The sequence below is a fragment of the Lissotriton vulgaris genome, chromosome 9 (genome assembly GCF_964263255.1).
Source record: "Lissotriton vulgaris chromosome 9, aLisVul1.2, whole genome shotgun sequence".
NCBI classification, from domain to species: domain Eukaryota; kingdom Metazoa; phylum Chordata; class Amphibia; order Caudata; family Salamandridae; genus Lissotriton; species Lissotriton vulgaris.
In genome coordinates this window covers 261,333,598-261,358,547 of record NC_141697.1, presented here as the reverse complement: position 1 = coordinate 261,358,547, position 24,950 = coordinate 261,333,598, and the positions used below count along the sequence as shown (strand labels likewise).

At 45.1% G+C, this 24,950-nt stretch overlaps 1 protein-coding gene across 1 annotated transcript in view; it reads left to right on the top strand.

Moving 5' to 3' along the window:
* Window positions 1-22,715, top strand: part of NEK9 (NIMA related kinase 9) — a 341,543-nt gene extending 318,828 nt beyond the window's left edge. The window contains exons 21-23 of the mRNA XM_086937511.1: window positions 20,098-20,301; window positions 20,622-20,675; window positions 20,983-22,715. Coding sequence (XP_086793637.1) covers window positions 20,098-20,301; window positions 20,622-20,675; window positions 20,983-21,138 — 414 coding nt within the window. The 3' untranslated portion in view covers window positions 21,139-22,715. The remainder of the gene's footprint in view (window positions 1-20,097; window positions 20,302-20,621; window positions 20,676-20,982) is intronic.
* Window positions 22,716-24,950: the final 2,235 nt, after the last annotated feature.

Below are 24,950 nucleotides of genomic sequence, written 5' to 3'. Positions count from 1 at the left end.
GCACAGAGGAAGTCACGCAACCCATCAGCTCCTTTGACAACTCTTCCAGATAAAGAAGGCAGGAGGTTAGACCACGCTGGGAAGAGGTTCTCTTCAATGGCTAGTCTTTTGGTGCGGGCAGCAAATGCCTTGACAATATTGGGCAGGTACGATCGCCAACTATGGTGTGAGATTTTGCCTCATTTGGATCAACTACCTCCAGAATCAAAAGGAGAGGCAAAGAAAATTTTACACGAAGGGGAAGCAACATCCATTGAGATAATAGATTGTGCCATGGACATCGCCACAACAGCCTTTCGTTCATTAGCTGGTGCTGCAGTCCTTCGTCGCCAGGGATGGCTCAGGGTGACTTGGTTCAGACCTGAAATCCAGAATAAGATCCTGGATCTACCTTTCGATGGAGAGGCATTGTTTGGAAAAGTTTATAGATGACACGCTTCAGGATATCAAGAAGGACACCGAGACGGCGAAGTCTCTGGGTATGCTTCAGTACCGTAAAGCTCCATTCAGAGGTTTCAGAGGCAAGAGTACCACGTACAGAGGCTCTTACCAGCAGCAACGGTACTCATCGTATGGATCAGGTTCGCAACAGTACCACCAGCCTTATCAGCAAAGACAAGGCCTGTCCTTGACTTTCTCCCGATCTAATAATAGAGGAAAGCAAACTCGCCAAGGACGTGATCCGTCCAAGAGGCCATAGCGGCCTCCTGGCTCTTCCTATTGTGCCCACCTCCGCAAGATCATCGGTAGGAGGTAGGGTATCTCAATACCTTCAGAATTGGTCCAAGATAACATTAGACCGTTGGGTGCTGAACATCATTCGAAAGGGCCATACTTTGGAATTTACACAAATCCCACCATCCAAGCCCCCGGCCGCCATCCCATCGAAACATATGCGTCTTCTGCGGCTCGAAGTTCATCAGATGCTCCTGAAAGGTGCTATAGAGCCGATCCCCTCCGCTCAAAGAGGAGAATGATTCTATTCCAGGTTCTTCCTGATTAGGAAGACGCTAGAGAAATGGTGCCCCATTTTAGATTAGGGGAGCTCAACACCTATATCATCTCCCTGTCTTTCCGGATGGTCTCTCTTCAAGACATACTAAGTCTCATCAATCCAGGGGATTTTAAGGCCACGCTCGATCTCGATGATGCGTATTTTCACATCCCGATTCACCCGGCACACAGAAGGTTTCTAAGATTTACCGTAGCCAAGAGGCACTTTCAATTCAGGGTTTTACCCTTTGGACTTCGCTCATCCCCAAGAATCTTCACCAAGGTGCTGGCACCGGTTGCAGCGTTTCTACGGAAGAATCACTTTCAGGCCTTCCCTTACCTAGACAATTAGTTGCTGAAGGCTCCATCCAGGGAGGCTGCAAGGGAAGCGGTCAACGCATGTACAAAACTTTTTCAGAATTTGGGTCTCACTCTCAACCAGGAGAAGTCATCTCTGGTTCCATCCAGGACTGCACGCTTCCTGGGCGCCATCTTGGACTCTGATCTCAACAAAGATTTCCCAACCTTGGAAAGGCAGGAAAAATTGCAAACCATGGCGCTGGCCTTAAGAAAAAGAAGGTATCTTTCAGTACGCCGTTACAAATCTCTTCTGGGAGTGATCTCCTCATGCATTCCTCTGATTCCACACTGCAGATTGAGGATGTGTCCTCTGCAGGAGAAGCTGGACATCCAGTGGAGACAGATACACGGTTCGTTCGACAAAGTGACCGTCACCTCGGCAATGAGAAAAGCTGCCTTGTGGTGGACAATTGCAAAAAACACAGTTGATGGACAGAATTCAGAACAATGTCTTACATTCACCCCAGTACAAAGATCTGGGCCTAAATCCATCGTTTTTTTGCTCTCCACACCACCCTAGGTCAGAAAATGGCTATATTGTGGTAAATAAAATTACCGGACTGTTTTTCTATACATCAAATGACAACAAGGATAGCTCAATCAAATGAGAGGCAGAGTCCGTGGTATCTGAGTCATACGGGCTTTAATTAAGTATCTCGAGATACTGGACATCGGGTTCCATCACCACTAAGGTTCAGGAAGGGATATTCAACATTTTATTAACATCACACAATATATATAGTAAAACCATATGATTGAAATGAATACAGTAGGCGTAACAAGTGAAAAGAGAGAGATAAGAACACATGTGCGTAAAAGAAGGCGTACACGTAGGCGTGTACTGGGCAAGTCAGAGAAACGTCACAAATGGGTGGATGCTTAGAGAAAGTTTGCAGAATCAGCAGAAACCTTTGGCACGTATGCGCGCGCAACTGAGCATGACGTGTAACTGGGGAGAGCTGGGGGCGCTTGACTTTAGCACTAGTAGAGGAGACTAATGTCTGGGATGTCAGAACGACCTGTACCTATAGCATATCTGATATCTTGTGTTTGGAGGATGTATTATCTGAAGTAAAAGGTCTCTGGGGCAGAGGCCGTTCAATACTGAATGCTAGTGTGTGCATATGGATCTTCATGCAATGTACGGGGCCATGGGCCTACCATGGTAACGGGTGCATTAAATCACTTGCATGGAGACAGAAAGGCAGGGCCCTTTACTCTGCAGCCGGGAATATGTTTACCTATTTCACTAGGCTGGAATGTGTTTTCGCGGAGCCTTGAGCAGATAGCTGTAGGCAAAATACTGTCTTGGCAGGCAGGCCAGGCCAAGCCGGGCACCGCTCGTCTGGGCAGGATGTAAGGTAGAGGTCAGGGATGCATTCCTAAACTGCAGCTTTCAGAGACAAAAGAAACTCTAAGCCTCAATTGAGGGCCTGGCTCGGCTGAGCCAGAAAACATGGAGAAAACGTGTGCTATATTTAAAAGTGTACCATGTAAAGACGTTGGCAACATGGGTCTAAAAACCAAATTAATGTTGCTTTCATGGAGGACTTGGTAGATAACATGTTAACGTTGGACGCAAATGCATATGCGTCTTCCTTTTCGGCCATGGAGGAAAAATGCATGGAGGTCATGCACATACATGGAACGTTGGGGTACACGATAGGGGACATACCTGGCCATATAAAATTCAATTTTCCTCATTCCCTCCTTGTCCCCTACCTTCCCTTCAGGATATATCTATCTTCATGAGACCATCTATCTGTTCATATAGCATCATTTGCTCGTCTTTTCTTATTCGAGCACGGGATCGTGGACGGGGAATACAAGCTGTGGCGCACAAGCCGCAAATCGCTGGCCCACATTGTAGACAGAGACAACAACTGAATAGAATAAGCAGTATTATTCCTAGGAATTACAGTACTTTCCATCCCCAGGCGGATATCACACTCCAGAGCCAACCGGACCAAGTCCAGGTGCCGGGATTCTGGTGTATCAGGTGAGCAATTTCGTGGAGCCTTGTTATGGCTTTATACACGGATGGCACGTTATTAGGAATAAACACGCAACAACTGGATCCGATCACTCTACAAGCCCCGCCCCTATCGGCCAGGATGACGTCAAGGACAAGGCGATTTTGAAGGACAACGAGTCTCATAGCAGACTGCTCTTCGGTCAGGTTACCTAAAGCAGAAGTAGTCTCATTCACTACCGCTTCCAAAGTTCTGGTCAATTTGCGTATCAGTTTACTGTTTTGGACAGGACCTACAAAGAAAAAGAATCCTTTATTGAAATCTGTATATTGTTCCCATGTTGTCTCAGTCTGATCGACAATTGGGGACTTGATCTCCCTTCTATGTCTTACATGCACAAGGCGTGAATTTCGATGATAATCAGGTGGGGCTAGAAAAACAGGGGGTAATAGGAACGCAATATAACACGTTCCATCCCAATCAAGGGGCAGGTGTACATAAGCTGTCTGACCACAAATAAAATAGGAATGGCGAGAGGCTTTGAAAGTAGACTTTCCTTTATCGCTGAACTCGACCACAGTATTACAATCACTCTGTCCTAGATGTACTGAACCATTCTTTCTAACGCATAATTCGCCTTTCACTGGTAAAACAGTTATAAACGGCAAGTCCGAATTAGTCTCAGACTGGACGTTCAGGATCATGAGGTTAAGGGAAAAATTACCTAATTCATACACTTCATTTTCTAGATCGGTCCCTATCCTTTGGGGAAGACCGTCTGCGTCTGGGAAACATGCTTTATTCATGACTGTATTCAGGTTCCCCCATATCCAATTGCCTTGGGAAACTTGGGACTTACTGCCTAAGGAGGACATTAAAGAAAATCATGCTCCACACGAACCATTATGTGTAAACGGGTAGGGAAAGAGGGGCAGAACTCCCTTGTATTTCTGATAAGGAGGGAGTCGGCCACATACCCAACACTTTGTGGCATTGCTGGTCTGGTGAGTATGGTGTAACATACGAATGAAAGTATTGTTGCGCATCGCTAATCGATAGGACAGCTCATGAGGGGGCAGGTCGCTGAAAGTGTGCTCTACGGTGTCATTAGAAAAAGTATGTGCATGTGAACCAAGAGGAGGAAAGAAAACATGTAACATCAAGCTTATGCATATAATCGTAATGCTCAGAATAAACATGAAAATTAACGTAATGACGCATCTGCTATGCAGGTTTTTGCAATATTTTTCTCTCTTTTCGATTCGCCTATCTCTCTGACTACTTGGGTCTATCTTATACATGTCAGAAACCTGTCTAACCGCTTCACCCGAGGGGGACTTAAACAATTAAACGCTGTCTGACTTACTAGACCTTAGTTTAGCTCGGTACTCCTGTTGCGGAGTTTTTTCTAACAGGGGGAGTTTAGAGTCAGTGTCTGAAACGGGGCAGTCCTTGAAAAAAGTCTTTGGACACAGTCCATGAAATCGCTTGATGTGGCTGGAGTGGAGCCACCCTTTTCTGCCTTCTATTTTCACCGCGGTCCTCGTGGTCATCAACACCAATTTCGGCTGCTTCCACCTGGGCTCCAGAGGGCTTGTGCGATCGAAGTTGTGGACGTAGACGAGGTCACCTGGAACGATTTCATGCGGTTTCACCTGGGTGTTGTCCGGGAAGGCAGCCGCGACCTGTGAACGACAAGATAGTAGTGCAGACATCAAGGAAGCTAGGTAATCTGTCAACATGTTACTATCGACATCTGTAAGTTTACGAGGCATAGGCGTACCCCACATATTGGGAGGTCTGCCGAAGACTACCTCATAGGGAGATAGTCCGGTTCTGGAATGAGCTACCATACGCATGTAAAAGAGGGCAACTGGCAGGGCTACTATCCAATCTACACCTTTTTCTGCACAGACCTTTGCTAATCGTGTTTTCAGAGTCTGATTGTGTCGCTCGACCAAACCAGCTGCTTCGGGGTGTCGTACACAGTGAAATTTCCACTGATATCCTAACAGGAGTGATACCTGTTTCATGAGTTCGGTGAGAATGGCTGTCCATTATCTGAGTACACGACACGGAGCAAGCCGTATCGAGGGAAAAATTCACGAACCAACTGCTTGGCAGTGGTCACGGCAGTGTAATCTGGGACTGGATATGCTTCTGTCCATCTGGAAAGGGCACATACAACTACGAGGACATATTTGAATCCTCTACATCGGTCCATCTGGATATAATCCATCTGGAGGACTTCGAAAGGATGGTCAGGAGGATGGAATCCACCTTGTTCCACGGGAATGCCTTTGCCTGGATTGAACTGACAACAGATCATGCAGGTACGCACTTTCTGTTTTGCTGCTGCACGTAATTGCTTGTTGGACCAGAGATTCTGAATGCTGTCTAACATGGCTTTCTCTCCTAAGTGTGCTGGACTATGTGCTGCATTAATGATAACTTGAACCATAGAGTCAGGAAGGAACCATGTGGCTCTTCCCTTCGTCATCCATCCCTGATCTGTCTGGATCCCTCCTTGTTCAGTCCATCTCTTGATTTCGTCTGGAGTGGCATGTGTCTGTATGTCGAGTACATCTAGAGTGGGATCCTTAACTGTCATACAATGTGTCTGTGACGGCACTTCTGTCTTTGTCGTGTCAGCTGGAATGTCTGTATGAGTCTGAGCTGTAAGCTTGGCTGTTCGATCTGCCAGGTCGTTACCCTGGGAAATGATGTCAGTGATTTTCGTATGTGCTTTGCACTTCATGATGGCAATGGCTGCAGGTAAGTGTATTGCTTCTAACAGAGCTTGGATGAGGGGACCATGTTGTATCTTGGCGCCGTGAGAAGTTAAAAAACCTCTTTCTTGCCAGAGGATACCGAAGTCGTGAACAACTCCGAATGCGTACTGTGAATCTGTGTATATGTTTACTTTCAAGTTCTTGGCTCGTATACAGGCTTGGGTCAGAGCGATGAGCTCTGCTGCTTGGGCAGACAATGTGTTAATACGATGTGTTTCTATGACTTCAGTTTCAGTGGTCACTGCATATGCGGCCACTAACTCTCCTGTGCTTGTTCTCATACATGAACCATCCACGTAAAGTGTCAGGTCTGGGTCGGGCAATGCAATGTCCGTCAAGTCTTGTCTGGGTTTTGTTACAGTATTAATGACTTCCACGCAGTCATGTGGTGTCGGGTCACTTGTACTCGAGGATAACAATGTGGCAGGGTTTAAAGTGTTGCAACGTCTGATCTCTATGTGTGGCTGAAACAATGTCAATTCATATCCTGTTAGTCTTGCTACGGTCAGGTGTTGTGTCTGGGTTCGGTTCAGGAGAACTTCCACTGAGTGTGGAACTTGTACTGTCAGGGGATGTCCTAACACTATTGAGTCGCTTTGTCTGATTGCTAAAGCTGTTGCTGCAACTGATTTGAGGCACGCAGGCAGGGCCTGGGCCACTGGATCTAATGTACTAGAAAAGTAAGCACAAGGCTTGTGTTTTCCTGCTTGATCTTGTGTGAGAACAGATAATGCTGTGCTATCGCGTTCAGTAACAAAAAGTGTAAAAGGTTTGCTGTAACATGGTGTCGCTAAAACAGGTGCTTGACATAAGGCTTTCTTCAATTCGTCAAAAGCTAGTGTATGTTCCTGAGTCCAAGGGAGGGCAGTCGAAGTCGCTGCCTCCTGTGTTGTCAACTGTATGAGTGGTTTGGCTAGATATGCATACTGAGGGATCCATTGCCTGCAGTAAGAAGTGAGGCCAATGAAGGCCCGTACTTCCTTTTGTGTCTTGGGTTGTGGCAGATGTGCAATTAACTGGATGCGGTCTGGTGTCAACTGTCTCCCCCACATGGACAGCAAGTGCCCAAGGTATACCACTTGCTGGGCACAGAATTGTAGCTTCGAAGGGGACACTTTATGCCCCTTTTCGGCCAAGAAATACAAGACAGTCAGTGATGCGCGCTCGCAGTCGCGTTCGGTCCGTGCTGTAATTAACAGGTCATCAACATATTGGAGCAGGGCAGTGTCAGCAAGCATGTGAATACTGTCTAGTTGTCGTTTCAGGGCTTGACTGTAAATACTAGGACTTTCCGTGAACCCTTGAGGAGCACGTGCAAATTTGAAACTTCGGCCATTTAAACAGAATCCGAAAAGATACTGGCTTTCCGGATGAATGAGGACACTAAAGAAGGCGTTCTTGAGATCGATAACAGTGAAAAACGCTGCTTCGGAATCAATGGCAGTCAATAAGGAAGAAATATCTGGAACCACTGGGTACTGTGGAATGATGCATTTATTTAATTCTCGGTCGATCACCAATCTGTAGACTGGTGGTGCATTTGGGTCAGTTCGTTTAAGAATCGGAATGATTGGAGAATTACATACATTGGAGTCGGTTTCTACAACCACTCCTTGGGCAATCAGTTCGTCAAAAATTTTCAGTAAGGCTGCTACAGCCTCGGGTGGTAATTTGTATTGTCGGATTCGGGGCAGTACAACTCCTTGTTTGAGAGTGACACAATATGGTGTAATGTGCATACAACCTACATCAGTTGGGCCTTGTGCCCATAAATGCTGCGGTACATTCTGCAATCTTGGATCAAAATCTCTCAACACATAATGTCCTTTGAAATGACATAAAAACAATCTCACTCCTTCCGGAGAACAACATATTACTGCTCCTAGTGCTTTCAATGTTTTAATACCAAGCAGATTTTCAGGACATGCTTTCGTAAGTAACAAGTCTGTAGTACGAGACAATGGACCAACTTCTAGGGGAACTGGCTTTGACACTTCGTTAACAATAGGCTTTCCTGAAAAACCCAGGGAAACATTCTGTGAGCCTGAGAGGGGTGCCCCTGGAACCTCGTCATGACTGATGGTAGTTCTGCTCGCCCCTGTGTCAATCAAAAAATTTCTGTCTTTCCCTAATACCGGACTATGTACATAGGGACCCTCTTGATCTACAGGAATCTCGATAAGAGGCAAGCCAACCTCCCTCTCTAGGCTGTTTCATGAGTACTGCTGATAATCGGGGTAATCTGACTGTGCATACTGGTATATTTGTTGCGTGACATGTTGTGTGGCAGCAATAGGTTGGGATTGGGGTACAGCTACTGTCTGTGGTGTATTCTGTGGAGATTGCGTGTTCTGTGTTAGATGCTGTGGAACATGTTCTTGTCTAGGAGGACGCGGTCTTTCTTTCGTCCTGCCTGTAGCAATATTGTATTTCAGAACGGCACATTCGTTTATATAGTGACCTGGCTGCTTACAGTATTTGCAATTCCCTTTAACGGGAGCTGCAGAATGACCTGGCGGTGCCGTACCCTTTTTCTGACCGTCAGCTGGGACAGACTGGGCAACTAGAACTTTCATTTTCGTGTCTTTAATACGTCTCTGTCCGTGATCATGTTCCTCTCTAATTCGGTTCTGGTGGTACTGTAACATTTGTAACATTTGGGAAGGGGTGTTTGCTTGCCATGTACTTTCGACTTTCAGTACCCTATTTTTCACTTGAGGTAAGGAATTCTCGACTAATTTGGTCACAAAAAGATGTGGGTATGATTCACTACTTGTTTTCAGGCCGCTATTAATAATGGAACATTTCTCGAATCTGGAATAAAAATTACTAGTGTCTTCGTCTGGTTTCTGTTTGCAGGCTGAGATTGCATCCCAGTCTTCCTTTTTCGTAGTTAGTAATCTTGGCAAAACCTGTATTAATAACTCGGGTAATGCTTTGGCTTTTTCCCCGAGACCGGTACCTGGAACTCGTGTATTTTCTTCGTTTTCTAATACTGTCCAATCAATCTTTTTCTCTCCCACCTCCCATTCCTTTTCTTTAAGTTTGTCGTAAATGCCGGCAGGCAACAGTACTTTTAACATTTTAAGGATATCGGGATATGTATACTCCCCCATGAGGAGCATGTCTTTTAATTCACGGTGGAACCCTGCTGGATCTTTATCGTGACAGGGTACTAATTTTTTCATTTCCAATAATTCCATCTTGGTCAAGGGTGTGTATACGAATACTCGTTCAAGCTCACCGTCTGTCCTCCGGACGGGATGAACTTCTCGTAAGGGATTCTGTCTGTCTATGTAAAATGTTTTCCTTACTGGGGGTGGAACAGGAACGAAATGTGGAGTCAGGAAAGTTCGGTATTTATGTCGTTGTTCTAGAATGACGTTAATTAAATCGGTACCTAGGCCTCTCCATCTACCTAGGAGTAACTCGTCCAATATATTATATAGGGGACCTGGATCAGAATGCTGACTCTCATATAGTCTAATGAGATGTTGGATCATGTGCATACCAGCTAACCGCTGCTCGGCTGGGGAAAGATTCAAGAATGTTTGTGCTACTGAATCATTTTTATATACGCTGGTATTTCCAGCCCATTGTACTGCTGACCGTGATAGTTCTTGTTCATGCATGGTACTAAGTTCACTGTAACCTATTAGTTGTTTCAGTATTTTATCTGTGGCCTGGAATAGATGCTCAAGAGAATATTGTTCTGGTATGGGAGAAAGGAAACGTTTCTTGCTTTCTGGGCGAATGGGTCGGTCAAAAGGTCTTGTTCTACCTACGTACGCTATTCTATCTGCGTCTTCTGTGTCATCTATATCATCATCCTCTGAGATTTCATTCTCCGCTTTCTCGGCTTCCCTAGCTGCTTTTTCTTTTGCGTGTATGTCTAGAATTTCTTTACGGATCTTTCTGTACATGGATTCTATACAATTTTGTTTACTATGTTTACCATCAGCTATGTTGTTACTCCATTTTATCAGGACTTGCATCTCTTCTTTGCTTTTACCTGGCCGATCTTGTTCCCTTATCAAACAATTTATCAAAAACTGTAAGATCATATTTTGTGTCTCCACCTTATTGTGTGCCATAGCCTCGTGAATGCATTCTGGTCTCTCCCCTGTTCTAATAAAATGATATATGTTATCTAGATGTTCTCTCATATTCGGTAAAATAGACAAATAGTTCGCGACTCGTCGTAAACGTATTGAGTATAGTATCATCTGGTCCTCGCCTGGTACTGGATCATATCTGCAATCAGTAAGGTACTGTCTAAGGGCTGCGAATGTCGCAACTTTGGGTGTGCGTTGTAATGCTGCTTCTCTAAGTGTTAGTCGTTTTACTTGAGGCGGGGTGATAGGGAGACCTCCTACTGCACCTCCTGAAGCTGAAGCGTGACCGTCAACTGGCTGTGCTGTCGTTACTGGTGTCATAGCTGGTAAAGTAGGTGTAGGTAATGTAGGCAGGCTCTGGATAGCAGGCGTAGTAAAAGGATTCCCAGGACCAGTGGCAGGAGGGACGGTAGGGGAAGTGACAATAGGTGGGGGAGTCGAGTCTTGGACAGGCTGAACAGGCTGAAGATTATTATTGGCAGGTGGTACACGTGCATTGGTATATTCTGGAGCAACGTCATCTAAATAGGAAGAAAGGAAAATGTCCGCTGCGGTCTGTTTATGACGGAGTTTAGTCGGGACCAATGGTGGTGGCAAGTTACAGGGTACTTCCGGGGTCGCCTTGGGTAGGCCCTCGGCGAGAACAGGATACAGACCTGTAATAAGGGCATTTCTTTGTCTGTCTAATTGTTCTATTCTGACGCGTTCACCTTCTTCTAGTAACTCTCTTTCTTTAGCTTTTACAGATTCTTCTCTACTTCTCTCTGCTTTCCTGATTTCTTTTCCTGTTCTTCTATGTGATTCTTTACGCCATAATTCTATGGCATCTTTCTGAGTTGGTCTGGCTTTCTTTTTCCATAATGCTTCTTCTACTCTCATGATGCATTCAGCATCCCATGTCCCTGAGACAGGCCATCTAAACTTTTCTTCCAGATCCTTGGTATAGTCAACCCATAAGTCTGAATACAGTATGGCATCTAAGCCATGTTTCTGGTACATAAAATGTCCGGGAGTGTCCCTAGGCGGGACGGGAACTGCTTCTTCGAGTATCCCTTTCCTGGTTCCTATCTGACGTAATTTCGAGAACAGTGGCATATTCGAACTGACTTGTACGTGAACACAATAAACACAGTAATTAATTGCAAACAACCATTCATACCTCGACATGAAATACATTAAAACATTTTCGAACAGATGCTACCTAGAACATAGAAACACAATAGTCTCGAGTTGCAACACTAGAATACTGAATTACTAGATGCACTGCTAGAACAGTACAGACATACCGGTCCCATAAAGAGACACGTCATACCGTATTCACCTAAGTGAACACGTCTGGACCGGGTCTGTGTACCCAGACCCGTCTTGACCGAGCACAAATTAATGAACCCGTCTAGATGCGTTCCCAACAACGGTAATCACCGGGAAGCAGAAACTGAAGGCCTCGGAAACTCGATACTGGACTGGACTGGACCGTGCCGGGCTGCTACTACGCATGCGCTTCGGAACAGGTGGGCCTCCGGATACCTCGGACCTTTCTCTCTCGACTCAGGGCTCTGGTCGGGATCCTCCGCATTCCTCACCGCCTCGTCTGGATGCCGGATCGCAGTCTCCGTCTCCTCCGTGGGCCTGAGGGAGATAGCAGGAAAACCCGCAGGTGTGCACGGAATCCGTCACGGCTGTAGAAGGGGTCAGGGGCCTGCGTTACATCGCCGGCGAGTGGGGAAGGGGAGGGGTCCCTATTCGGGCGCCAGATTTTGTGGTAAATAAAATTACCGGACTGTTTTTCTATACATTAAATGACAATAAGGATAGCTCAATCAAATGAGAGGCAGAGTCTGTGGTATCGGAGTCATACGGGCTTTAATTAAGTATCTCGAGATACTGGACATCGGGTTCCATCACCACTAAGGTTCATGAAGGGATATTCAACATTTTATTAACATCACACATTATATATAGTAAAACCATATGATTGAAATGAATACAGTAGGCGTAACAAGTGAAAAGAGAGAGATAAGAACACATGTGCGTAAAAAGTCGTGTAAGAAGGCGTACACGTAGGCGTGTACTGGGCAAGTCAGAGAAACGTCACAAATGGGTGGATGCTTAGAGAAAGTTTGCAGAATCAGCAGGAACCTTTGGCACGTATGCGTGCGCAACTGAGCATGACGTGTAACTGGGGAGATCTGGGGGCGCTTGACTTTAGCACTAGTAGAGGAGACTAATGTCTGGGATGTCAGAACGACCTGTACCTATAGCATATCTGATATCTTGTGTTTGGAGGATGTATTATCTGAAGTAAAAGGTCTCTCGGGCAGAGGCCGTTCAATACTGAATGCTAGTGCGTGCATATGGATCTTCATGCAATGTACGGGGCCATGGGCCTACCATGGTAACGGGTGCATTAAATCACTTGCATGGAGACAGGAAGGCAGAGCCCTTTACTCTGCAGCCGGGAATATGTTTACCTATTTCACTAGGCTGGAATGTGTTTTCGCGGAGGCTTGAGCAGATAGCTGTAGGCAAAATACTGTCTTGGCAGGCAGGCCAGGCCGAGCCGGGCACCGCTCGTCTGGGCAGGATGTAAGGTAGAGGTCAGGGATGCATTCCTAAACTGCAGCTTTCAGAGACAAAAGAAACTCGAAGCCTCAATTGAGGGCCTGGCTCGGCTGAGCCAGAAAACATGGAGAAAACGTGTGCTATATTTAAAAGTGTACCATGTAAAGACGTTGGCAACATGGGTCTAGAAACCAAATTAATGTTGCTTTCATGGAGGACTTGGTAGATAACATGTTAACGTTGGACGCAAATGCATATGCGTCTTCCTTTTCGGCCATGGAGGGAAAATGCATGGAGGTCATGCACATACATGGAACGTTGGGGTACACGATAGGGGACATACCTGGCCATATAAAATTCAATTTTCCTCAATATGCAAATCAGCCTTGACCCTGTGCCTCATGGGAACAGTCCAGCCCGAACTACCAAGCCATGTCTTTCCTAGACCGGGATCAAGCATCCAAGGACCGGTTTCTGGCTATCAGCCTTCTTCAGCCTGGATAGCTTGACTCCAGTGATGTGGAGAGCCTGGGACTCACGTCTGAGCATACCCAGCCCACTCGGGGTGAAAATTGCAAAAAACACAGTTGATGGACAGCATGCAGAACAATGTCTTACATTCACCCCAGTACAAAGATCTGGGCCTAAATCCATCGTTTTTTCCAGACGTGAGTCCCTTGCTCACTTACCCACTGGATTCAAGATAGCCTGGCTGATGAGGATTATGAATCCGAAACCGGTCCCAGGATGCTTGTTTCCGGTCCAGGAAAGACATGGCTTGGCAGTTCGGGCTGGACTGTTCCCATGAGGCACAGGGTCAGACTGATTTGCATATGGCCATGTCTGAACTGGGGTGGCTGAGTGGGCTAAAGAATGGTGATGGATTAAACCCAGATCAGTTGACTGTGGGTGAGTGTTTGATTTGCTCAAACGCTCTGTCCATCATCCACTTTTGTATCGCTTTGTGGTGGACAAAGCAGGAAAACTTATCCCAAGGTCTATCCTTCGTAAGCGATCCGTCTCCTCAGGTTGTGACGACGGATGCGTCATTGGACGGCTGGGGGGGTCAATACTGCAGGATCTGCATGTCAGTGGACATTGGTCACCTCAGCACAGTCTTCACATTAATCTCTTAGAACTCAGGGCGATCAAGCTGGCTCTTCAAGCTTTTCTCCCTCGACTGGGAGGTTCAAAGGTTCTCATCCGGAAGGACAACACCACGGCCATGCATTACATAAACAAAGAAGGAGGAATCCGGTCTCTCCCCATTATCTCAGGAAGCGCAAGAAATCTGGGAATGGGCAATCCTTCACGGGATTTCACTGCAGGCGGAACATCTGCCAGGGATCTTAAATGAAAATGCCGACAGACTAAGCAGGCCATCCTCAGTCAGTCACGAGTGGGAACTGACACAGTGGGTTCTGGACAAGGTTTTCCAACAGTGGGACAAGCCTTCAATAGATCTATTTGCCACTCCGACCAACAAAAAATGCCGGTCTTATGCAAGCAGGCTTCACCATCAAGGATCATTAGGGAATGCGCTTTCGATAGCCTGGTCAGGGACATTTGTTTACGCCTTTCCCCCATTCCAATGATCCCGAGCCTTATCAGGAAGATCAAGGTGGAGCCATGCAAGATTATCTTGATAGCCTCTGCTTGGCCGAGACAGTTTTGGTTCACGGAACTCCATCTGTTGTCGCTTGTTCCTCCTCTTCCCTTGCGAACCATTCTGGACCTTCTCACGATGTCCGAGGGGCAGATTTGGCATCCGGATCCAGCTTCATTGCACCTGACAGCATGGCTCCTGAGCAGCGAGAGTTCATGAACCTCCCCATCTCGGATGAGAAAAGACAGGTTCTCTCCCAGGCTAGAGCTCCTTCCACGAATAAGACTTACCGTTTTAAATGGAGAAGATTTTGTGTTTGGTGCAGGAAAGAAGGCTTTGATCCTTTCTCTTCTCAACCTCATCAACGTCTGCCTTATCTTTTGCCCTTAGCTAAAACAGGCCTGGCGCATTTATCCACAAAGGTTCATTTAGCGGCAATTTCTAGATGCAGACGTTCGACATCTGGACCCTCTCTATGGTCTTCAAGAATAATTAAGCATTTTCTCAAGGGATTGTTTCGAGTTTATCCCCCAGTGAGGCCTCCGCCTCCTACTTGGCATCTGAACTTGGTCCCAACACAACTCATGAAGGATCCTTTTGAGCCTATACATCGGACGGTTATAAAATTCCTTTCATGGAAATTGGCTCTCCTTCTCGCCCTCACATCTGCAAGACTCATTGGGGAGCTACAGGCTCTCACGAATCAGGAGCCCTTTCTCCAATTCAAGAGGAATACTGTAATCTTAAGAACTAATCCGAGGTTGATACCTAAGGTACCTTCGGACTTTCACCTGAATGAGCCAGTGATTCTCAAATCTTTCTTTCCTCATCCTTCCAAACCAGCAGAGAGATCACTGCATTCTCTGGACGTGCAAAGGTGCTTGAAATTTTATTTGGATCGCACCAAGGAGTTTTGTAAATCCTCACAACTTTTCATTGCTTTTGGTGGTCCTCGCAAGGGCCTCCCTCTTTCAAAACAAAGTATTGCAAGATGGATTTCCAGTGCCATTCTCTATTGCCACTCAACAGCGGGAAAGCCGCTGACAAGCAGGATTAGAGCACATTCCACAAGATCTGTGGCTTCTTCGACAGCTCTCTTTGTGGGAGTACACATCGGACATTTGCAGGGCTGCAACATGGAGAAGCGTGCAAACCTTTACGAAGCATTACTGCTTGGAATCCTTGACGCAAGAGGACACGCCTGTGGGCCAGGCAGTCCTGAGGAACCTTTTCCGTTGATTGGTGAGCTTTCCTTCCTATCCCTCCTTCCTTTTATGCACATTTTGTTTCTAATGTAAGTGAGGATGGCTATTGCAATGTATGTTTACTTATTTTCCTATGAAAATATGCATACTGGATTATTTGTGTGGTTTATGCCACAAAATGTGCTTTATGACTTACTGCTTGATACTCTGATACAAAAGCATGGGAATCTATGAAAGTTCCAATACTGGGGCAAGAAAACAAATTACTTACCTGTAACTTTGGTTCCCCAGTATTGGTAACTTTCATAGATTCCCATGCGCCCACCCTCCTCCCCAAGAATAGCTCAGCCTCCAGCTGATATGGTTACTGTTACACAACGGCTGCGAAAATCTGAGGCTCTGAGGTTCCTTCAGGAGGGTTCTAAGGGGCGAGGATCTTCTGATTGGCTGATGATTAGTTTGGTCTCTTTTACAAAAAGAGGCGGATAGGCTACAAAAGGGAATGAGGCCTAGGCCTTTCCTTTTTCTTTTGTACTTACTGCTATGTTATTTTTTGGTTACCGAGGCTCCCATTCCGATGACAGGGAATGATACAAAAGCATGGGAATCTATGAAAGTTACCAATACTGGGGAACCAAAGTTACAGGTAAGTAACTTGTTTTCTTCTTCACCCTGAGATTTCTTCTGACATTCGTAATATATCTGCTTATGTGAGAGATCCCACGATGCAAATTTTCAATATTCTAATTAAACACTGCAGATCGGTGAAAATATAGATACCGCTCCTTCAAAAGCTGTATGAACTGCACTATCCCATCATTCTAAGCAGGGTGACTGGCAGTCTGTTATTTCAGCTCTGTGCTAGAACTTTTGCTTTCTACAAAGCTATTTGTGGCTGGAAGTACCAGGTTTTTTTAAGTGGAGGAGTTTCAGTGGCCATTTGACTTTTTATGATTGCTTTAGCCCTTTTTCTGAACAAGAAATGTTTTCTCTTTTTCCTTGTGGCTTTCATCTCCCTGCTGTCTAAACTCAATATACAGGCTTTTTTATGTTCAAATTGTGGAGGAAATATCTGCATGGTGGCTCTTCTGGACTCTCTCTCCGTTAAAGACTTTGATATTTGTAAAAACAATGTCGCACTCCAAGGAACAGGGAGGATGCCCACCTTAGGGCAAAAAAGGATGAGATTGGTGAAACATCACCTCTTTCAGCTTTTAAGTGTACTTTTATGGGAAGGTGACCAATTTCTACCCGTCTGCCCCCACCCCCTGCATGACACTGCTTTGTCACTCAGTAAGTGAATTGGCAGCATCTTGTAGGAATTTGTACTTCTGTTGACATTCAGCCATCCCTTTTGAAGATTCTTAATTGAGGCATTCCCACATCTCAAAATCAAGAAGTTCGGAGTACTCGTGATCGAAGTTGAGGCATCATCCAATGTAGGGGGTTCAATATCGTCCATAATTTGTCTTGCCTTTACTGGTGAGTTGCCTTCAAAGTCATGCACTCGGAAGAGGATTAAACAGACTGATATTGCCTCGCAACACCTGCGGTTACTATGCCATTAGCTGAGGATGATGTCCAACCAGTCCATTTTGTGGATTTAAGGTCATCCTCCTAAACTCCTGATGCCAGCAGAGCTGCCTTCTGTTCTACCTGGTTGAAAAGCTACTGTTGAAGCTGAAGTGATTTGAATTCGGAGGGTCTCAGCACATCAGGGCATGAGAGATCTGAGTGTCCTTTGTCCTAGCAGGTGCATGATCTCTTCTCAGCATGGATTCATGGATTCCAATGATTCCACAGTTTGGTGTGAACTTTCCCCTGTATCACCACAATCCATACCATAAAGGTTGTTTCTGTTTGATGACCTTATCTCATTTCATGAACTGCCAAACAGGGCTGTGAGAGAGTCCAACATTCAGACAGTAACTCCAGAGGTGACCACGTTTTTAACAATCCAGATAAAACCTCAGCTCAGATTATTGGGTCACTTACTAAAAGGCCTGTTAAAACCTATGATGGACACTCTTACAAATTCTTTCTATGTGCATCCTGTGAAGCGGTGGCTAGAGAAAAAGTTCAGACCTGTGGATTTGGAGCTGAGGGTTCTTAGAGAAGCAGTACTGGCCTATGATCTGGTGGTAGCTGCAGATAAGAAAAAAACTCAGTAGAGCAGGGTTCTACTTCTTTAAAGCCACCAGAGAAAGAAAGCAGAAGTAGGTACTCCCTTGTCAAGAAGTTTAGTCCAAGGTCGGCACGCATTGGCAGAACGGCCAGTTCTGATCTTCTAAACCATTATGATAGGTTCAATTAAAATTCTAAGAACCAGTTTTTGTGGTTTCTCCTGCTAGAGAAGGTATAAGATTTCATAGATATATTCAAGAAAGGAATGGTCACCTCAGACGACTTAGAGTTGCTCTGGATACGGCTGACCTAGCGACTGCTGACATCTGGCATTGCATCTCCCGTTGACACCGCATGCTCCACAAGAAGTGCTGGAGCTCCTGTATGTTTGCTTCAAAATCCAACGAGGAGATACAAAAAATGAAAACCGAAGCAGAGCCCTTGAAGCTAGTGGGTTTGAAGAAAAAAACGTTTCTTCTGTTTTAGTTTAAGGTATTTTTTTAAAGGACACACAACACACAATATGTAAACATACCTTTCTGGAAGTGTCAACTCCAGAAACAGTAGCAACTTCAGCCATTTCAGAAGCAGAAGTCCTATCCGAGAAGAGGATCTTGTTAAGAGCTTTCCATAGCCTCTGGAAAGACTTCAGTAAACAAGGATTCCCTTTTCCTACCCCCCACCATTTAGCACAAGCGTTTCAAACTACCTCTCTGCTTGTAGCGTATTATGGGCAAATGGGTGCTAGATCTTGTGCAAACGGGTACAACATCATATTTTCCACCTCCTCAGATTCCACAACAGGGAGTGAATCCTGTTATGCTGGTCCAGAGTCTCAATCGCTGCTGGATAAGGACACAATAGAGCCAGTTTCCAAACATTCGCAGAGCAGGTGCTTATTTGCTGTATTTCTTGATCAAGAAAGTTCTCAAGCAGGAATCTAATCTGAATTTAGACCTCAAACTTTGTCTACTTCAGATGCCCTTTAGTCCCTGTGTTTGTGGTACAGAAGGAAGAATCTCATAACAGGAGTTCTCTTCCCACTTTCACACCAGTGACAGACGCCTCACTGGAGGCTTGCAGTGCTTATGTGAATAATCTTGCTGTGATCTACAGTAACTGAAGGATTTTGTTGCTGCTCAACTGGCTCTGAAATCCTTCCTGCCAGGAATCCAGGTCAGCACATTTCTGCAACAGACGCTGGTGCTATGCACTAATTGAACAAGCAAAGAGGCACAGTCCTGAGCAATACTGACTTGCAACATCATTCTGGGGAAGTTGCATTTTTAGTGGCTATTACGTCTGCCAAGAGTGAGCTCCAAGTTATATGTTCTGATGAACCGTACATGATTTTCCATTTGAATAAAGAATTGCAAAGAACGCATCGTTTTTTGCCAATGTTGGTATTTGATTTTCACATTAATCTGACTATTTCATTTTATACTTTTTCTCGAATCCTGTGTCCCCGGCAAAGAGGGTGTATACATCACATAGCCTGAAGGCCAGAGATTCTTGAAGTTGAGCAATTCTTTGTGAATTGTAGTGCTGTTAGAACTAGTCTAACTCTTTCTTAGGAGGTCATAGCTACTTGGATTGTATCTTATATTTGTCCCTGTTATTTTAAAGCCAATAGGCCCCCCCTGGCAAGCATAGGGGCCCAATCCACGATGAGGAAATCAGTTCCTGCTGCCTTGATGAGACCTGTTCCCATCTCCGATATTTGTTAGGCTGCTGCTTGGAGACCTGTCCATGCTCATGCTGAACTTTGTTTGGGCTGTAACTTCAGGGCAAATACCTCAGTGCAGTGGTTCTTGACCTGTTCACATCTGTGTCCCCCCCACTTAATCATTACTATATACCGGGAACCCCACTGAATAATTATTTGAATCTGGGGGCCTGGGCCTAAGCAATTTAAATGGTTTGACCCACAAAACAATACAAAAATGATTGAATATTTTATTCAGTTTACAAACCAATATACACATTTTTTTAAAATTAAAATGTGATGGTTGAAGCTTTTCTAAACTAGATTATGGCAACCCATCGTCCATACTATATTTTGTTTGATGCACGTGTCCTGTCCCACAATTCAATTTGAGGATATCGTTATACTTTTAAGCCTCCAATTTCAAATTCCTTCCCATTTACAGAACATTTTAAAATGGTCACTTTTGTTTATTTATATACACTTTAGTAATTTGTTTTATATTTTTTATTTTCTAAGCGGCTCCACCCCCACCCAACCCCCTTTCAAGATAGGTTGGACGGACCCCCAAGGTTCCCTTGACCACATGTTAAAAACCACTGCTGTATTGAAACCATTAGCATTCTTAAAAGTCTGTTCTATAACACTATTCTCATCCCCAGGTGTACTTCACTGTACCGGAGACCGCGTGCTTGTCGAGCGATAGCCCATTAGGGTGCTCATGCAACTCTTTGAGGGCCGAGGTCGATCGGCTTCAGGGGCAGGTCAGAGAGTGTCTGGCTGAACAGCAGAGGCTGCAGCAGGAGAACACACGACTCTCGGCTGAGCTACAGAGGCTGAGTCATGATTCTCTGGAAACAAAGCAGGTGAGCCTTAAATGACTATATCCTACACCATAGGGCTTTGGTTTAGGGCTCTGATCAGGAGAGGGACCTTCCCATTTCAGCCAGAAACATTTGTATCAGTAGCAGACTCCTAGAACAGCTGCTATAGAGCTCTAACCAGAACATAGTAATCTAGCTGTAGTAAGGTCCCGTCCATTCCACACATGTGACGGACCTTCTTCCTCAGTTACCATGTGCTATAAATTTTAATAAATTGTATAAAACCAACAGCAAGTTCTTGTTGAATACCGTATAAAGCAGCTTTCCTACTTATGTGCATTTACCACTTTTTCTCTTCACAGCTGACCCAAACTGTGATCAAGCAGGGAGAGGTGATCCAGGTGTTACAGCGACAGGTTAGTAGTCAGACAACTGCAGTGGAAGTCCAGTTTAAAAACTGCTGAGTGAATGGTAGATTTAGAAATTACAGATATAAGGGATTAGAAATGAAAATATAAATCCTCTAACATGTTAGGAGACCTGTGAGAGAGAGGTGGTTTACTGTGTGACAAATGTACATTTGGGTCAATGACAAACTGCCTATCCCTGTGGTGTGTAATGCTTTGAGGTTATTAGAGGGAATTTTGAGTGTTGAGCTGCTGTTGGCGGAGGCTGCCGGTTATAATGTTACTGCAAGCTTATTCTGAGTTTTTGTTTTAACAGTTGGAGTTTTTCTTCAAGCTCTCTCGCACTACTGCTGCTGGCACTGATGGCACAAGAGAAGACACTGAGGCGGATCCAAAGCACGACTCGGATACAGACTCCTGGTGTTTCCTTGGGCCTGACCCATGCAGGTCTATGCCAGGTGCTGGGGTTTAGTCCTAAAAAAGTACTGCGATTGATTCACCATCACCACACAATAGTAACTGAAAGCCAAGCACCTTCCTGTGCTGTGATCACCTCCCGGATCAGAGCAGGAGTGAGCGCTGGAGGGAAGAAGGCAGATTCCCCCAGCGGTGTGTACACGCGACAGTCACAAGGAGAATGCTGTCTATAGGATATTGGTTAGGGCAGTCAGTGCTCTGGCTATGCATGCCTTCTCCACTCCTTCAGCAGCACACATTTAACGTTGGTCGAGCCCGCCACAATTGCTGGTCTGGTGTGTAAGAGCAAAGCAGTGGAAATATTTGCTGATTTCGCCTGGATGGAGGCCCTGATACTTCGCTGTTTCAGGCAATTGACTATTTCCAACGTATGAGGAGTAGGAGCAGAGATATGACGGAAGTATGTGATAGAATGCTTTTCAGGATATTTCATCTGGCACCAACATGCTGTTATGCACACCCTGAAATAGACTTAGCTGGTTGTTGTTGACTGTGAGAATATCCGCTGGACTCATACAGCTATGTGGAACTGTGTTAATATGCACAGACAGTACTGTGACATGGGTGCATTAGTCTCTACTGTCGGGCTGGAGAAAAGTATTTTTTGAAACCTAATTTTCTCTTCTTCTACACTCTTCATAACATCATACGGAACATTGCGACGGGTAGTAGCTCATAGACGAGGAGCACGGTCAGCTAACTAATAATTGCAGTTTGGGGAAACCAGATCAGTTTTGCTTCCATTAATACCTGTTCAGGTGTCATTTGATGTGCCTTTCCACCATCCTGATAGCATAGCTCAGAATGAAAAATAGCAAAAAGCACAGTTTGGACATTAGTTAACTATTATTCGGAGTGTAAATCCCCCCACAAAGAGTAATGCAACTTGAGGCAGTGTTGGCTTTGAGATATGCGTCCCTATCAACAAATGTTGACATTGAGTGAAGCTTGTTAGTTGTGAGTGCTTCTGTCTTGGCTCTGAAGAGGAGTGCAGCCAGTCATTGTGCAAAATTAATAGTCCTGAAATGACTATGTGGCAGTGAGTTTCTGGGGTCATTGCTTGCTTGAACTTTTCAGGAAGATTGGAGTATGTCCTGCAGTTCTACCATCAATGAGCTATTTGAGTATACATCAACCCCTTCTTGCTTACCTGTCCTCAACGCCTGACTGGTAGTTGGCTGCCACATGCAGAAAGACACCCAAACACACCTTCCACCTTCTCAAGGGAGATGGACTGATTGGTAGATACCCCCACAAATGCAGACTTTCTTTAATCTCACAACCTGTTAAACCAGGCAGATGGCAACATGTATTTTCATACTGTGATGTGATAAACTCTGGGCTGGTTCTGCCAGATTGTAGGTTGTATATTTCTCGGATGGCTCTTTTGATACCAGAACTAGCACTTCACATCAGTTAAGAAAAAAAACAAAAGAAGCCCAAGAACAGTGCTGCACACAGAGGTGGAAAGATTGAAAGTGAGGTATTTTCAGGAACAACTGATTATCTTTAAACAAACATAAATAACTAATTAAGGCATTACAGATAGAACGACTTCCAGAAAGCAAAAAATTGATAAATTAGAGGGTTTTTATTACAGAACCTTTCAGCATAGTTTTAAAGGGGCCATCCGATGCATGATGTCACAGTAGTTCTGAAACCCTAAGCAGATATCAATGTCTATTTGGGATGGCGGAGTGAGTATATGTGTGGTGTTTTTTGCTTTGCTATACTGCCGCTGTAGCCCCATTGTACGAAATCTGACCGATTGAGGGAAAGAAAGGCCGCAGATAAATCTAAGCATTCACCTCGCTGTCACATGCCTAGTGATGTGACTGTCGTCAGGTCAGTCCCATGTTTGAAAGAGCTGCACTGGAGGAGAACGCATTTTAAAAGAGCATTTGTGATCAGAAACTTGTTCGACAGACCTCAAATTCCAAGCAAGGTAAAATTGTGATGCACGCTGGGCATAATTGAATTCTAGCCTGAACTGCTTATGTTATGTAGTAATGTGGGATCCGATGCTGTGATGTGCTGACATAATGTGAAGCAATAGGCCTTTCCGATGTTTGCTATCTTCAGCATAATTCTCAAGAAGATCCTTCCTGGGGATTTGCCAAAATCTGCTCTCCACGAGGTTGCTTTGACTGTAGGAAATATTTTCTGAGGTAGTATGCACAGTCACAAATGATATCCTTCTCTTCCTGGTCATTCAGAACTGAGTAATGATCAGCGCTATGCTGCTTTGTATTTATTGCTTTAGCTTTCACAGCACATGTTCCTTTCTTAGGAAAGACGTGTATGAGTTTCCTGCTTACTTCATTTTTGTCGATGGGGCAGCATTTGTTCTTCTAGTTGCGCATAGAGCTGTCAGTCCGTCTTTTTGCCTGTCTGTTCCTCTGACAGAGAAGAATGGTTTCTGAAGGATACTTGTAACTACAGATTTCTCACCTTGTGAATATCCCCAGGCGCCAGACTGGGTCCAGAAAACTAAAAGAAATGTTGGTCCTGTATGCCGGTACATTGTTCCGCTCTGCAAGTGACAAATGGAATCACATAATTGCCACCCATGCAAGCTGAAGTCAGGTCCTTGACCTTCAACTCCCTACTATGAAGGTACAATGAAATGCACTGACTGAGTTCTTGCAGCCTGGCCCGGCACCAGCAGAACCTCTTTTGCCTTTTAATGAGACCCTCACTGACATGCTTTTAGGCTAATCCAAGCTCTGCCCCCCCCCCTCCTAAACCGTCAAGTCACTGGTTGCAATAGTCCTGCTCCAGGCAAACCGGATTTCATGACTCAGTACCCAACCCCTGAAAGCGTGGGGGTGCAGCTGTCCACCAGAAAAGTGAACCGGATCTCCTACCTGACTGCTGCTTCTGACAGAGTCGAATTGTGGTACATTTGGGGAGCAAGTGTTCTCCTAGGCCAGCCTTGTCTTGAGGTCTTTGAGCCATTTGCTTGGACGCTACACCCACACACTTTGGGACATGGTGGGTGAGATCTTACCTATGGTCCCGACGGCTTACATGCTTCTTTAGCCCAAACCATTCATGATGCAGCCAAACTCAGACTGTGATGCCTGGCAGGTCACAAGTGGCAGTTACACCTGAATGTGGTGCAGGGCATCTTCCAACAATTGGGAGAACCCTGTCACCACCAGTCAAAAAGAGCAATGTACAGGTTTATGCACTCTGAACTTCCTAAAGATGATTTCCCTATGATGCATTCCGCATGGACTAGAGCATGGGAATCCTTTACAACACTAACTCTCCTACCCTGAGTTGTGTAGAAGATCAAGAACTACTGGATTCAAGTCATCCTTGTGGCTCCGGATTGGGCATGGAGAATGTTATATGCTGAAATGTTGGGCTTAAACTTCTGTCCTCCTATCCGGCTGCCTCTTCAGAAGGATCTTCTGTCGCCACATGAGGGAAGGGTCTTAAACCCGGACCTGCATTTGCATGCGTGGAGTTTCAGAGGGAAAAATGTATCCAATTTGAGCTCCCTCCTGAAGTTGTTGATTTCATCCTTACAACTAAGCACCCTTCCAACGAAATCTGTGTATGCTGGGCTGTTGGATAAGTTGGTGGCTTGGGTGTGGTACCTGCCAGATGGACCCATTGCAGACCAAACTGTCAGATGTATTGTTTGTTTTTGTCTTTGTCCCAGCAAGGATTTGGTGTGGTCACTTTTAAACGTTGTCTGGCTTTCTGGCTTTTTTTTCATTTGCCAGACTTGACATCTTTTTTCAAAAGACAGGTTGTGATGCACATTCTTTAAAGTTAAATATTTCTGCCTAAGCC